The sequence below is a fragment of the Bos javanicus genome, chromosome 18, assembly GCF_032452875.1.
Source record: "Bos javanicus breed banteng chromosome 18, ARS-OSU_banteng_1.0, whole genome shotgun sequence".
NCBI classification, from domain to species: Eukaryota; Metazoa; Chordata; class Mammalia; order Artiodactyla; family Bovidae; genus Bos; species Bos javanicus.
The window spans coordinates 18,677,538-18,694,461 of record NC_083885.1 but is presented as its reverse complement, the minus strand read 5'-3'; the positions used below and the strand labels follow the sequence as shown (position 1 = coordinate 18,694,461).

Genomic DNA, 16,924 nt, shown 5'->3' with positions numbered 1-16,924 from the left:
GTATGGAATTTCAGAATTTCACTTTACTATATATAAACTTTGCTTGATTTTCAAAACAGAAGCAATCTGACATTTGCCTTAAAAAAGTTATGAACCTAGCTAAGTGCCGAAGAAAATACTGCTATACACTGTAAAGTTACTTTATTCTGATCCCTTTTAAAAGTTCTTTTTAAAAGTTCTTTAGGAAAAAAACGAAATAACCAAATCTACAAAACTTAAGGCCCAAAAAACAGAAGCGAAGTTTTTCTTTTCAAAGCTATGAACTTTCCTGAAATTCTCTTATTGTCATAAAGACTGTCCTCTGAGACTAAAAGTCATCTGCCAATTTTCTAGTTCAAGTGTTTTTAAAATCCACATTTATTCACAAGTCTCCCCTCTGCCAAAGATTCCATTTTGAGAAACTGATTTAAAAATATTTCCCAATAGTATTTATTCCACTATTATTTTTTCCTTCTCTGTTCTATTTCCACTAGAGCCAAGAGAAACATCGGTAAGGGGAACACACTTCAGAAAGGGGAATAAACTTGTCCTTGCCAGGAGAAAAGTGTAGTTAAATAAAAGGACAGATGCCTATAGTTATGAAGGGTTGAATAAAAAATGCTTCTTATCCATTATTTCTCCACTCGCCCTTCCCCGCCCCGCGTTCTATTGAGATAGAACCCACCCCCTGGTTTCTGCCTCCTCCCCCTGCTGAGTGAGGGCCCCCAGTGGCTTGTAACCCCACGGGCAGAAAGCGAGGGAGCCAAGGCTGCTAACGCTGCCAGACTCTGTTTTCCCTGTCTGGAAGGGAAGCAGGCCTACGTGAAATTCCAATCACTATCTTCCTCTCTCAAAAAAAGCAGAGGTTATCGTCTACATTCCAATTAACTTTGGCTCAAAGGCCTGGCAGTTGTGGGTTACTGCTTCTCCGTAAATGGGAGATGAAAACTTTCAAGAGTTAATAAAAACTTCTAAGAATGCTCAGACATTAGAAACCACATATGCTCACATAATCCCTTTCCTCCCTCTTAGAGACAAAAGCAGGAAAACTGCATGAATAATTAAAGCATTAATCACACATTTTAAAAGATTCAGAATAGAACTCAGCGATGTATTTACATACAATGAGAAAAAAAAATCACTCCCATAGAATAAATAAGTTATGTCTGAATAAAAAACCTTGAATAAGGGCACACAAACTTTTCTTCACTTACCTACTGAAATAGCCAGGTCAACATTGGTGGAAAACCTACTTAAATACTTTAATACAATCTCCAAACACCCTTCTTTGTTGAATATAGATACTGCTCTACTACTGCATTCACTAAATTGAAGGGGGAAAAAAAAGTTTTACTATTCACATTTTAACATTAAGAAATCAACCACAGAAATTCATGAAAAAATAATTAGGCTTTATAAAAGAACCAGAATTGTAGTCAACCCCCCACCATTTTTACAGATGAAGAAATTAATGCCCATTCATAGTCACTGTGCATGAATACAGCTGGCTATATGAATTTTTATTCCCATTACAGTACAATATATTAGCCAATCTCTTTATCTACATGCCAGCTTCCTTACAGGAGGTTAAAGATGGAAAAGATCTTAGAAATCATTTGCTTCAATTCCTCTTTTTGTGAACAAGGAAACCCAGACCCCCAAAGGTAAAGTGATCTAATAATCAAACATTTTGTTAGTGGTGAGTCCCTGGATCCAGTCTACCTGTCTTTCCACTATATCACAGTAATAATAAATTAAAGTAAGGATTAAAGGCCTCTATTTTTATCATATAAAAAGCACACATTTAAAGAAAGTAAAACTAAGTTTTAATTATTCCATCTAGACTGTTATAATAATAACATTCTACAATCTTCGACAGAGAAACTGTTAGAAAAAATATTTTTGAAATTATAGTATCTTCTAATACAAGAATCAGAATGAATGTAATCAATGTTATTAATTGACATATATGCTAAATATAGGGTAAACAGTTACTGATAACAATTTTATTCATGGTTCCAGAGAAGCATATTCCTCTAGACATACCACATACACACATGACAGATTAACCACTGACACAGCTGACTAAATGATTAAATCCAATCCTGCTGTCTAAAGATAAACTATTTTCTGTCTGCATATCCATCTATCCATCCATCCATCTAGTTACTGCAACACTGCTACGAACCTCCCCTCAGGAAGCCCACATCAAGCTCAGGTATAGTCAGGAAAATAAAGCATATATATGTTAAGATAATAAAACATATACATGTGTAAACATAATTTAAACATAAACTATGCAACTAAAGTGTTAAGAGCTATAATAACCAGAAATGATATAGATAGGGCTCACAGGCACTCAGGAAAGAAAGATTACTGGACCACTTTTTCAGGCACTTTAAAAAAAAATTTTTTTTTAATTTCCAAATTCAAAAATTAAAAAAAAACCCTGCAAATTCAACAATTTATATAAGTTAAAGTTATTAGAAAAACAGCACACACTAGCTTGCTTGAATGCCATTTCCTCAAATCTGACCTCTCCTATTTCCCTGGTGGAATGCATCCACTAGTTCAAAATGAAATCACAGGGACTTCCCCGGTGGTCCAGTGGTTAGGACTTTGCGCTTCCACTGCTGGGGGCCCAGGTTTGACCCCTGGTCGGGGAATTAAGACCCCACAAGCTGAGTGGTGCAGTCAAAAAAAGAAAGAAAGAAACCATAGGCAAGTTTGACTGCTTGTAGGTAGTCAAGCAGTGTAGGCAGCTTTCCAGGATCCAACTTAACCTTGTATTCTGAGAGATACCTCTAAGAGGTCAGAAATAACCATGGCTGTTGATGGAAAATAAGGAACTATGACAGACTCCAGCTAGAAATGTGGTCCAATAAAATGGGGCAGAAAAAAAAAAATCCAGGTTGTGTTTCTAGCCATCTCCATTCCTAAAAGCATGCCTCCATCTCCAAGCCCCCTTCCACTGCTACAATGATGGAATGGCGCGTGGTCTCCTTTCCACTGGGGCCAAAGGAGCTCTTCTCGGACATCTACTTCCCTGTCAAATGGCACTCACCAAGGTCTGTGGTCCCTGTCTCATTCCAGATCAAAGTATCTATTGCACTGGAGCCTGGCCAGCTTTAAGACAACTGCTGCTTAAGGCACACAGGCAGTGGGGGAGGAAGGGGTGCAGGAACCACTAATGACCACAATTTCTCTTATTTCTGTCGGTAGCAATAACTGGATAGAAGAATTGTAAAGCAAGGAAAGATGTAGTGGGACTTCCCTGGCAGTCCAGTGGTTAAGACTCCGAGAAGCACTGGCACAGGTTCAATGCCTGGTTAGGGAACTAGGATTCTGCATGCCACACGGAAAGGCAAAAACATAAAAAAAGATACAGTGTTGCTACCAGGACAAGAGCTTGGGAAGGACAGTTGATCTTAGGTCACTTAACGAGATCTGCTACCAAGCATTAACAGATTTACAGGCCTATCAAGGAGAACAGAGATTCCTCTGCAGTTTAACAGAGAGTAGAAGCCTGAGTAGTGTTGAAGCAGGAAGCTGCATCTGGAAAGCATCTTACCATATATTCCACAGCACGTTTATGGCCTCGTTGGCTATGTTTTCAATAGAATTTTTGTTCTGATCTTTTTTTTTCTGAGGAGACATCTCATTTGAATCCAGTCCAGTACTACACTGTAAACAAATACCATGATTAGCACCTTTGTTCAAAAAAATAAACAAGCAGAAGTGCAAAAGGCAGTGAAGCATCACAAAAACTAAACATCAAAAATGACAGTTAACACCAGCCCATCAAGTTCTCACAAGTCACTGTACAAGCTGGATATAAAGCATTTCACATCTTAAGTGAAAATGTAAAATCAATACAAAATATTTTATCTAACTTGGTCAAGATAATATATAAGGCAAAGAAAAATAATCCATAATAAGAGCTAACATCTATACGGCATCTTCTAAGTGCGAGGCACTATTCTGGCATTTCATGTCTATTAAGTCATTTAATTGTCACCACAGACCTATAACGCAGATCAACTATTATCCCCAATCTCCTGCTACAAATAGGAAACTGAGGTACAGAGAGCCTGCTAAGGGTGCAGCCTAGTATCTAGTGAAGCGGGATTCAGATCCAGGCATCCTGGCTCCTAAGTGGGTGCTCTGAACCCCTCTGCAGTTCTGCCCCCTCGTACAATCCAAGACATCCTCTCAATCAGGCTTCTCAAACTTGGCACTGCTGCCATTTTGAACGGGATGATGCTTTGCTGTGGTGCATGTGGGACACTTTGCTGTCACGCCCAGTGCAGGATGCTTAGCGGCATCCTTGGCCTCCATGCACTACCAGGAGCAACCCCTCGTCCAAAGCTGAGACAATCAAAAATGGCTCCAGACATTGCCAAAGGTCCCCTGCAGGGTACATCACCCCTAAGAGAATTACTGTTCTAAAGGGACAGGATGTCTTTTCCCTTTGATGATGATGTCTCTTATCAAACCTGGATATTCTTCCTACGGCCTCAAGTGAAAATTACCCATCAATACAGAACAGTGGACCAGAGGCATGACAGGGGGAGAATCCCTTAATCCCTGAACTGCATCTTGCAATAAAGGTGGTACATTAGAAAATTTGAAAACTTAATCTAGTCTTCTCAGCAAATTCTTAACGTCCATGCTTGAGCTTCCTCATCTGTAAAACAGGAATAACAAAGAATACCTGCCAAATAGGACTGCTTTGAGGATTCAGTAAAATAAGACACATAATTAAGCATCCAGTAAACACAAATCATTTTCATCCTATGAAGTCTGAAGTCTAAAGGAGGCAGTCTATACTCTTAGGAAGGGTTTTCCAACAAGCAGATAAATAAAGGTAGCGGGGACACACTAGAGACTAGTGTCAACCATGAGAGATCAGTGATTGCAGGAAAAGAAACACAATTCCTACAGAATGTTTTGAGGGAAGACAAAATGACACCAAAGTACTTAGAAACAAGACAAAACCCCACACTGTTCAAGTGCGTGCACTAACAGAGACTTGGGAAAGCAGCATACCTCTTTCAGCAGTGCAACCAGCGGAGTCATGATATCCTTGGTCACCATGTCATCACAAACTTCGAAACCGCCACAAGCGCTGAGATTTCTACACAAGAAGTTTAAAACACACCAGTTTCAGATCACATGTCATAAAACATACTAAGCACTCAAGTTTATTTCTGTCTACCCATACTTAACATTTCCCGTTTGAAATAGCTTTACAATTTCTGTAAGACACTGCAGAACCAATCCACAGAACTCCACCGGCTCTGATCCTTGCTCTACATGAAGTAAACAGATGACTCTGTCTTGTAACAGTGTAATTCTCAGGACTGAGGCAGTACTCAGGGAGAGGGAATACTTCTATTTAATGTAAATCAATTACTGCCTGATCTTTTTTTATTTTTTTGGCCATGCCATGTTGCTTATGGAAACTCAGCTCCCTGACCAGGGATTGAACCTGCTCCCTCAGCAGTGAGAGCTCAGAGTCTTAACCCCTGGACTGCTAGGGAATTCTCCTGCCTGATCTTGTATGAAGGGACCTTTTCCTGGAGTCAAGACTTTCAGTGAGGCTACTGAGAATGACCTTCCCTGAAACAATCCTGACTACATTTAATTGTGAAGACACGGCTTACCCTGTGAGTGCACAGCACTGAGCTAGGCATTCAGGCTATGAAGAGAAATGAGAAGATGTCTCACCATCTTCCAGGAGCTCCCAGTGCGTGTGTTGTTTTCTCCATCAACTGGTTAATTCCCCCTCATCCCCCAGATCTTACCTCAAACATCAAGCCCTTAGTTTTCTTCCCCGAACCCCTTCCCACTGCACCTTTTGTAAATATCATTGGTTGTAATTACACACTTACATGATTATTTGCATAATGCTCGCCTCCCTCAATACTGTTAAGATCCATTAAGGACTGAAATTATTTGTCTTGTTCACTCCCACTAGCCCACTGCCTAGCACTGCAGGCCCTCAATATAAACCTACTACACTAATGAATGAAACAGAATAAATACAGAGCTATGAGAACTACTGAATTTAACTCAGATGACCATTATATCTACTACTGCGGGCAGGAATCCCTCAGAAGAAATGGAGTAGCCATCATGGTCAACAAAAGAGTCCGAAATGCAGTACTTGGATGCAATCTCAACAATGACAGAATGATCTCTGTTCGTTTCCAAGGCAAAAAATTCAATATCACAGTAATCCAAGTCTATGCCCCAACCAGTAACGCTGAAGAAGCTGAAGTTGAACAGTTCTATGAAGACTTACAAGACCTTTTAGAACTAACACCCAAAAAAGATGTCCTTTTCATTATAGGGGACTGGAATGCAAAAGTAGGAAGTCAAGAAACACCTGGAGTGACAGGCAAATTTGGCCTTGGAATACGGAATGAAGCAGAGCAAAGACTAATAGAGTTTTGCCAAGAAAATGCACTGGTCATAGCAAACACCCTCTTCCAACAACACAAGAGAAGACTCTATACATGGACATCACCAGATGGTCAACACCGAAATCAGATTGATTATACTCTTTGCAGCCAAAGATGGAGAAGCTCTATACAGTCAGCAAAAACAAGACCAGGAGCTGACTGTGGCTCAGATCATGAACTCCTTATTGCCAAATTCAGACTTAAATTGAAGAAAGTAGGAAAAACTACTAGACCATTCAGGTATGACCTAAATCAAATCCCTTATGATTATACAGTGGAAGTGAGAAATAGATTTAAGGGCCTAGATCTGATACATAGAGTGCCTGATGAGCTAGGGAATGAGGTTCGTGACATTGTACAGGAGACAGGGATCAAGACCATCCCCATGGAAAAGAAATGCAAAAAAAGCAAAATGGCTGTCTGGGGAGACCTTACAAATAGCTGTGAAAAGAAGAGAAGCGAAAAGCAAAGGAGAAAAGGAAAGATGTAAACATCTGAATGCAGAGTTCCAAAGAATAGCAAGAAGAGATAAGAAAGCCTTCTTCAGCGATCAATGCAAAGAAATAGAAGGAAACAACAGAATGAGAAAGACTAGAGATCTCTTCAAGAAAATCAGAGATACCAAAGGAACATTTCATGCAAAGATGGGCTCAATAAAGGACAGAAATGGTATGGACCTAACAGAAGCAGAAGATATTAAGAAGACATGGCAAGAATACACAGAAGAACTGTACAAAAAGATCTTCACAACCCAGATAATCACGATGGTGTGATCACTGACCTAGAGCCAGACATCCTGGAATGTGAAGTCAAATGGGCCTTAGCCAAGCATCACTACGAACAAAGCTTGTGGAGGTGACAGAATTCCGGTTGAGCTATTCCAAATCCTGAAAGATGATGCTGTGAAAGTGCTGCATTCAATATACAAGCAAATTTGGAAAACTCAGCAGTGGCCACAGGACTGGAAAAGGTCAGTTTTCATTCCAATCCCAAAGAAAGGCAATGCCAAAGAATGCTCAAATTACTGCACAATTGCACTCGTCTCACACGCTAGTAAAGTAATGCTCAAAATTCTCCAAGCCAGGCTTCAGCAATATGTGAACTGTGAACTTCCTGATGTTCAAGCTGGTTTTAGAAAAGGCAGAGGAACCAGAGATCAAATTGCCAACATCTGCTGGATCATGGAAAAAGCAAGAGAGTTCCAGAAAAACATCTATTTCTGCTTTCTTGACTATGCCAAAGCCTTTGACTGTGTGCATCACAATAAACTGTGGAAAATTGTGAAAGAGATGGGAATACCAGACCACCTGATCTGCCTCTTGAGAAATCTGTATGCAGGTCAGGAAGCAACAGTTAGAACTGGACATGGAACAACAGACTGGTTCCAAATAGGAAAAGGAGTACGTCAAGGCTGTATATTGTCACCCTGCTTGTTTAACTTACATGCAGAGTACATCATGAGAAATGCTGGACTAGAAGAAACACAAGCTGGAATCAAGATTGCCAGTAGAAATATCAATAACCTCAGATATGCAGATGACACCACCCTTATGGCAGAAAGTGAAGAGGAACTAACAAGTCTCTTGATGAAAGTGAAAGTGGAGAGTGAAAAAGTTGGCTTTAAACTCAACATTCAGAAAACGAAGATCATGGCATCCGGTCCCATCACTTCATGGGAAATAGATGTGGAAACAGTGTCAGACTTTATTTCTCTGGGCTCCAAAATCACTGCAGATGGTGACTGCAGCCATGAAATTAAAAGACGCTTACTCCTTGGAAGGAAAGTTATGACCAACCTAGATAGCATATTCAAAAGCAGAGACATTACTTTGCCAACAAAGGTCCGTCTAGTCAAGGCTATGGTTTTTCCTGTGGTCATGTATGGATGTGAGAGTTAAAGAAGGTTGAGGGCCAAAGAATTGATGCTTTTGAACTGTGGTGTTGGAGAAGACTCTCGAGAGTCCCTTGGACTGCAAGGAGATCCAACCAGTCCATTCTAAAGGAGATCAGCCCTGGGATTTTTTTGGAAGGAATGATGCTAAAGCTGAAACTCCAGTACTTTGGCCACCTCATGTGAAGAGTTGACTGATTGGAAAAGACTCTGATGCTGGGAGGGATTGGGGACAGGAGGAGAAGGGGACGACAGAGGATGAGATGGCTGGATGGCATAACTGACTCTATGGACATGAGTCTGAGTGAACTCCGGGAGTTTGTGATGGACAGGGAGGCCTGGCATGCTGCGATTCATGGGGTCGCAAAGAGTCGGACACGACTGAGCGACTGATCTGATCTGATCTGATCTGATGAGAACTACAAATATTAACTTTACTCTGGCCCCCTCTACAGTCCATTCTCAGTGCAGCTACCAGCCCTTTTGAAAAGGCAAATTAGACCAGTCACTCTAGCTTAGAATAGGTCCTTAAGCTCTGCACCACTGAGTCCTTATCTCCAGTTGCAATCCCTATAATGTGCACCCTCTACTCTGCTCAGCCACATAACCTTCCCTTTCCTTAACCGTGCCAAGCCCTCTGCTGTTGCTACTCCCTGTCAGGAATGCTCTTCCCCTTGTGTGTCCACCTCTGGCTCTAGGCTACCTCAGCTCTTAGCTCACAAATGTTATCTAGAGATTATCCAATTTAAAGTAACTCCCCACCTCCGGCTATCACCTCCTTGGTTTCTCCATACCACCTCTTAAAACCTAATATTACGTTCCATCTGGTTACTAGTTCCCTGTCTGCATCAACATGGTTCTGTGAAGGCACAGATCCTGGCTGTCTTGTTCAGTGTCCTGCTTTCTCAAAATCCCTCGCATCTAGAAAATCTGGCACATACAATGGAAGAGTTCACCGAACCTCAGGACTCTATGAAGTCTCCTTGGGGAGGGTACAACGTGCCCTAATAAGCCTTGAGCAGAGGACGCTTGGCAGATGGCTACTGCAGTTGAAGCAGTCAGGCGGACAGATGGAATACGGGTAGTCCGGGGCTCATGAGGTCCTCCGGAATCCGAAGCCTGAGTTCAGATCCCTCCTCTGCAAACAGGAGAGCATAGCCAGTTCTTGGCCCTCCCGAGCTGTGCCGCAGACAAGAGCACTGAGGATGAAATCAATGAGCGACGGAGCCAGGCGCACAAGAGGCGCTGGCTGGACGCCAATGCCCGGATCCGAGGGCACCAGCCCGTATCCCCCTTCCCCGCTCACCTCAGTGCGCCGGTCGCTGTTTCCCTCACCGCCAGACTGGGATCGAGCAGCAGCGGCCCGAGGCGGCGCACGGCGTCCCGGCGAGCCAGGCTCGGGAGCACCGGCCGCTGCTGCACCAGCCGGGCCAGCCCCGCGCAGGCGCACTCGCGAACCTCGGCGCTCGGGTGCTGAAGCTGCGGGACAGAGTAAGTGGTCAGGGGGACAGCAGAGCGCACGCGCAGGGGCGCGCGGCACGGCTGGGGGCCTCGGCGCCCCTGCTCCCCCGCCCCTCCCTGCGCGGCCCCGGCGAGCCCTCGCCTCACTTTTTCCAGCAGCTCCGCCGCTGGCCCGTCGTCCTCCTCTGGCTCCGTCCCGTTCGCCGCCGCCGCCTCGGCCTGACAGTCGCCCGTAGGCGAGAACTGAGGTCGCTTGAAGCGCTTCGTCCGGCTCTTGCCCATTGCGAAGTGCGCTGTGGTGGAGTGTGGGGGTGGGAAGACCGAGAGAGGAGGGCTACAGCAAGACGGTACAGGCGGGCAGGAGGGTCTTGCAACCTAGAGGTTTACTTGCCACTGCTCAGCTGGGCCGGATGACGGCTCGCGCCCACATGGAGAAGCACTGCGCTTGCGCTTGGCGAGTCGGCGGCGGGGGCGGGGGTCAGGCGCGGGGAGCGCGCAGGCGTAGAGGGGACGGCGGGCGGGGCCAGGCCTTGCGGAGAGGCAGGTCCTGGGGACCTGCTCGGAAGAGGAAAGGTTGCGTTTGAACGATGGCACTGTCTCCTCCTCCACTGAGCTAGTGACGTCTATCAAGAAACTGAATCTGCCAAACCTTTACGTATTTCCATAATAATCGAGGGCGATTAAGGATACCTAACTTGCCTAACCTTAGTGTGAGGCTTAAAAAAATACCATGTAAAGCCCCTAACTCCAAACCTGATATGTGTATTATAGTTGGTACTCAAAAGATATTATCCTCTCCTATCCTTTGTGCTCAGTCCTATCCGACTCTTTGCGACCCCATGGACATGGAATTTTCCAGGCAAGAATACTGGAGCGTGTTGCCATTTCCTTCTCCAGAGGCTCTTCCCCGACCCAGGGATCAAGCGCACGTGTCTGGCATCTCCTGCATTGGAGGCGGTTTCTTTACCACTAGTGCCCCAAAATATTAACCATGATTTTATTCGGTGCCTAGCCCAGGTCCTGTCCTAGACAAGGTCCATGTATTGGTCCATAAGATGGACTCCCTAAGAAGTTGCTTAATCTTCCTGCCTCAGTTTCCTCATCAGTGAAATAGGGGTACCAATAATATATACCCAATGAAGTTGTAATGAGAAAAACTGTTCTAATGTTTGTAAGACACTAAGACAGGGACTGGCACAAAATAAGCATGATATAAATGTTTGGTTGAAACTTTTACTTAACAGAAGGATTCTTTCACAAATATTTACTGAGTACCAGGTGCAGTGTGGGGCACTGAGATAAAGCAATAACCAAGACAGATATGGACCCTACCCTTGTCCTATGGAGTTTACAGTTTAGTGAGAGGTGTGTTAAATAATATATAATTATATGAATATTTAATTACAATTATGGTAAGTAATAAGAAAGGAGGAAAGTATAGGAGAATCTTACGTACTCTTTTGGAGAAGGCAATGGCAGCCCACTCCAGTACTCTTGCCTGGAAAATCCCATGGATGGAGGAGCCTGGTAGGCTGCAGTCCATGGGGTCGCAAAGAGTCGGACATGACTGAGCGACTTCACTTTCACTTTTCACTTTCATGCACTGGAGAAGGAAATGGCAACCCACTCCAGTGTTCTTGCCTGGAGAATCCCAGGGACGGGGGAGCCTGGTGGGCTGCTGTCTGTGGGGTCGCACAGAGTTGGACACGACTGAAGTGACTTAGCATAGCATAGCATATGTACTCTTTATAATTACGTGTATGTATTGAGCACCCAATAGATACATAGCTTGCAGGTCAACAATGTATGGGAGAAAAGTTCCACTCCATGCAACCCTGCCCTCAAAGAGTTGACTTTCTAGTAAGGGAAATGATTAATTAATTTAGTATATTTTGGAAAATAATCATGGAGGTGTAACTAAAGTTGTACAGAAGCTCGTGCCTATCAAAGACCAGGTTTAGGTACAAGGAAAAGTTGAAACCCCAGGCATACATTGGTAACCTTAACTTCCTAGATCTCTCTTATCTGGTTACTGATCTGTATACCTCCCTAGTCCAGGCTATTGTCTGCTTTTGTCTTGTCACATGGCCTTCTGGCCTTGCTTTCCCCACTTTGCCCATCTATAGAGCAGCTGGAGTGATTTTTTTTTTTTTCAAACTGAAATATCCTTCCAACTTTCTCATATGTACTCCTTTGCTTGAAACCTTTCAGTGGCTTCACTTTCTCTTAGGACAGGGATCAAAACCTTGGCTGGCTGCAGTGTCTCACTCAGCCTCCAGCTTCATCTCATGTCACCTCTTGCATCCAGTCCTTTAGCCACCCTCCAAAGGGCCAACCTCTCTCCTGCCTTAGGATTTTGGACAAGCCCCAGACCCAACCCGTGTCCTGGTGAATGCAAGAGTCGCTTCTTCATAGGTGCCGCCTCTGATTTTGAAGTCTGAGATGGATCTCTCTTGAAATGACATTCATCTTGTTCCTTTGCTTCAAAGCACAGTTCAAAATTACAACTATACACAAGTAAATTTAAGTTATAAGTATGCCCATGCTCTGTCCAACTGCACACTAAACCTCGTGAGGATAAGACTGCCTGTTTTAACACATCACTGTCTTCTCAACACTGGCCAAAACCTGGCACAAAATAAGCATGCCATTTTTTTTAAATGAATAGAGACCACCCTGATGCTGGGAGGGATTGGGGGCAGGAGGAGAAGGGGACGACAGAGGATGAGATGGCTGGATGGTATCACTGACTCGATGGACATGAGTCTGAGTAAACTCCGGGAGTTAGTGATGGACAGGGAGGCCTGGTTTGCTGCGATTCATGGGGTTGCAAAGAGTCGGACACGACTGAGCAACTGAACTGAACTGAAACAGTAGGGCAAGCAATCTAAACAGAATAGGGAGAGACAGATTCTTGCTATTTCTCCCACTGTAGGGATGAGCAAAAAAAAAAAAAAGTTCAAAACCTTAAACCCAGGGAGAACTTTGGGATCTATTTCATTACTATCTCCAGTAAGAAATTAACATTTCTGCTAAAAAATGAATACTGAACTATTTAATGAGAGTTGGACCATAAGGAAGGCTGAGTGCTGAAGAATTGATGCTTTTGAATTGTGGTGCTGGAGAAGACTCTTGAGAGTCCCTTGAACTGCAAAGAGATCAAACCAATCCATGCTAAAGGAAATCAACTCTGAATATTCATTGGAAGGACTGATGTTGAAGTTCCAATCCTTTGACCACCTGATGCAAAGAGGTAACTTGTTGGAAAAGACCATGGTGCTGGGAAAGATTGAAGGCAGGAGAAGGAGACAACAGAGGATGAGATGGTTAGATAGCACTGCCAACTCAATGGACATGAATTTGAGCAAACTCCGGGAGACAGTGAAGGACAAAGCCTGGCATGCTGCAATCCATGGCGTCGCAGAGTCAGATATGACATAGCGACTGAACAACAACAAAAAACTATTTAATGAACTTAGGAGCCCTTCCAGAACCCACATCAGTCTCAGAGGCAGTGCAACCTTTAACCAGTCTAATAATCCTTAAAGTGAAAGTGAAAGTTCCTCAGTCATGTCTGACTCTTTGTGACTCCGCAGACTATACAGTCTGTGGAATTCTCAAAGCCAGAATACTGGAATGGGAAGCCTTTCACTTCCCTGGGGATCTTCCCAAACCAGGGATCGAACCCAGGTCTCCTGCATTGCGGGCAGATTCTTTACCAGCTGAGCCATAAGAGAGGCCCAAGAATACTGGAGTGGGTAGCCTATCCCTTATCCAGTGGATCTTCCTGACCCAGGAATCAAACTAGGGTCTCCTGCATTGCAGGCAGATTCTTTACCAACTGAGCTATCAGGGGAGCCCTATCCTTAACCAGTCATTAAAACAAAAAAATCCAGCCAAGCAATAATTGACATGATCAGTGTCAGTGATCCAGTCAACCATCCATACTCCTACAAATTATCTTTGTTAAGAGGGAATTTTTGAATTGGATTGCATAGAATCCTCCTCACTTTTGAGACAATAAAAATGCTTGTAATCAATTATCTGCAGACAAATTCTGTTTCAAATAAGAATGAGCTGTTTTCTCAGATTCCTATTTCTCACCTTTCACACTGTTGAAGGACAGGGAAGCGTGGTGTGCTGCAGTCCATGGGGCTGCAAAGAGTTGGGCACAACTTAGCAACTGAACAACATTAACACAACTACATTTTGGTACACATATACATACACGTACACACATATGTATGTGTGTGTGTATCTATGTATACACACCCAGGAGTGGAATTTCTGGGTCTCTTTTTAGTTTTTTGAGAGATCTCCATACTGTTTTTCACAGTGGCTACACCAGTTTACATTCCCACCAACAGTGTGCAAGTGTTTCCTTTCCTCTATATCCTCACCAACATTTATTTGTGTTCTTTTTGATGGTAGCTTTGATGGTATTCTGACAGGTGTGAGGTGATATTTCACTGTGGTTTTAATTTGCATTTCTCTGATGATTAATGATGTTGAGCATCTTTTCATGTGTCTATTGGCCATCTGTATGTCTTCTTGGAAAAATGTTTGTTCAGTTCATCTGCTCATTTTTTAATTGGGTTGTCTGTTTATTGATGTTGAATTGTTTATTTAGTTTGGGTATTAACCCCTTAGTAATATCATTTGCAAATATGTTCTCTCATTCACTAGGTTGTCTTTTCATATTCTTGAGGATTTACTTCACTGTGCAAAAGCTTTTAGGTTTAATTAGGTCCCATTTGTATATTTTTGCTTTTATTTCCTTCGCTTTAGGAGACAGATCCAAAAAAATATTGCTACAATTTATGTCAAAGTGTTCTGCCTATGAACACAAAATTGTAAAGCAACTATACTCCAATAAAAATTAATTTTAAAATAAATAAAAAAGAACAAAGAAAAAAAGGAGTTCTGCCTATGTTTGCTTCTTTCTAGAAGATTTATGGTTTCCTAGAAGTCTTCTTTAAGCATATTTTTCCTCAGTGACTAAATTTCTGTTCCTCCTTTAAACCAATGTTTCCATCTTCCTGGTTCCTTCATTAAGGAACTGACGCATGATCACTATATGTTTATATGATAAACACAAAAATTTAAACTTGTGGAAATCATCCTTTGACAGTGTTTATTCATAAGGCAAGAAAGGTGTTCACCAGATATGAAGTAAAATGGCAGGTTACAGAACAGCATATATAGTAAAATCCCATTTATAGAAAAGCACACACAGAGGGAATATCTCTGAAAGTATATATACCAAGGGCTTCCCTGATGGCTGAGATGGTAAAGAATCTGCCTGCTATGCAGGAGACCTGGGTTCAATCTCTGGTTCAGGAAGATCCCCTGGAGAAGTGAATGGCAACCCACTCCAGTATTCCTGCCTGGAGAATTCCATGAACAGAAGGAGCCTAATGGGCTGCAGTCCATGGGGTTGCAAAGAGTAGGACACGACTGAGTGACCAACACTTTTCTTTCACATATATACCAAAGCGTAACTTGTGTTTGACTGTGGGGGAACTAAAGGAGATTATCTAATTATCTTACTTTTGAACTATCTTATTTTGGAGGTTTTCTAGAATGAGCAGGTAGTCTTCGCATATATTTTTTTTAATCATGAACAATTTAAAAAAGAAATGTGATTTGACTTCCCTGGTGATCCAGTGGTTAAGAATTCACCTGCCAAAGCAGGGGACATGGGTTCAGTCCCTGGTCCGGGAAGATTCCACATGCCTTGCCACAACTAAGCCTGTGTGCCACAACCACCAAAGACCAGGCACCATGGAGCCCGGGCTCCTCAACAAGAGAAGCCATGGCAAAGAGAAACTCACGCTGCCGTGAAGAGTAGCCCCCACTCGCCATAACTAGAGAAAGTGTGCATGCAGCAATGAAGACCCAGCACACCAAAAGAAATTTTTTTTTAATGTTAAAAAAAGAAAAAGAAATGTGACTCAATTTCCTGATGTAGTCCCTATTCCTTTTGTATTACCCAACTACCTGCCACAGATCAGCGGTTGCCCCTGGAGCCAGAGACTCTGCTGTAAAGACTCTGCCCCATTCAGGGCTCCTCCCATGACTCCTGTGTCTAGATCGGCATTTTGTATCTTTTGTTAAGATCAATACCATTAATATGAATATTGTTGAATATTGTTGAACGTTGTTTCCAGGTTAGTTGTAGCACGAGTCCCGTACAACAGTCTTATGTTCGTAGAGTTCTTAAAAATTTCTTTAAAAAAATTGTAATTTTCCAAATAAACCCATTTAATTCTGCAGTTCTTTTTTCTCCAGACGGGCAACATTTTCTTCCTGTTGGTAGTTGCTTACTTTCTTTACCCAGCTCTTCATGAATCCATTCTCAGTCTAGGTGCTTCTACAGTCCTCGAGGTTGCAAAGAATCACACGTGACTGAGCGACTGAGTGCAAAGACCACAAGACCAAGCTCTCCAATGAAGAGCTGGTGTATTCCCACGTGTTTTTTAAAATTCACTTGTCTTTTTTTTTTTTTTTTCTGTCTTTATTTGGCTGTGCTGGGTCTTCCTGTGGAACACGGAAATTTCCATCTTTGTTGTGGCATGTGGGATCCTTACCTGTGGCATGTAGGATCTAGTTCCCTGACCAGGGATGGAACCCAGGCCCCCTGCATTTGGAGCCTGGGTTCCCAATTGTAGAGTCTTAGCCACTGGGCCACCCAGGGAAGTCTTCCCATTTGTTTTTAAATGAGCTTGTCAGGAATTAGCTTTAGGGCATCTAAAGATTATTGTATTTTCGTATATGTTTTATTTAACTGATCAGGGGATAATATCACTTAAGTAACTGTGATTATATAATTTTGCTTTTTCATTACCTTCTAAGCCAGATCAAAATCAGGATTTATCAAATTCTCAAGTAAAACTGAAAGTAAGGAATTTTTTTAGATGACTGACAGTTTTTGTGTATCTCAAATGTTAAAAAAATGTTACAAATTGACTCCCTAGGGAATCTGTATCATATGTGATAAAACATGCAAAATCATATGAATTAAAAGATCATGGTTAATGATACCACATTTTACATCCAAAAGAAATATATAGCCTTGAAAACAAGTGGGGCCCTGTGGGGCTCCCAGGCACAGAGGCCTTTCTCT

General features: G+C 42.7%; 1 protein-coding gene and 1 non-coding gene across 2 annotated transcripts in view; one reads left to right on the top strand and one right to left on the bottom strand.

Annotated features, from left to right (window-relative positions):
- The window catches only part of HEATR3 (HEAT repeat containing 3), a 39,577-nt gene extending 29,312 nt beyond the window's left edge, over window positions 1-10,265 (bottom strand). Inside the window, exons 1-5 of the mRNA XM_061387122.1 lie at window positions 9,946-10,265; window positions 9,644-9,816; window positions 5,029-5,116; window positions 3,551-3,663; window positions 1,194-1,303 (exon numbers count right to left, since the gene is read on the bottom strand). Of these exons, the coding sequence (XP_061243106.1) occupies window positions 1,194-1,303; window positions 3,551-3,663; window positions 5,029-5,116; window positions 9,644-9,816; window positions 9,946-10,080 (619 nt within the window). The 5' untranslated portion in view covers window positions 10,081-10,265. The remainder of the gene's footprint in view (window positions 1-1,193; window positions 1,304-3,550; window positions 3,664-5,028; window positions 5,117-9,643; window positions 9,817-9,945) is intronic.
- Window positions 2,573-2,645, top strand: TRNAG-UCC (transfer RNA glycine (anticodon UCC)). The gene has a single exon. It is a non-coding gene; the product is annotated as a tRNA-Gly (tRNA).
- Window positions 10,266-16,924: the final 6,659 nt, after the last annotated feature.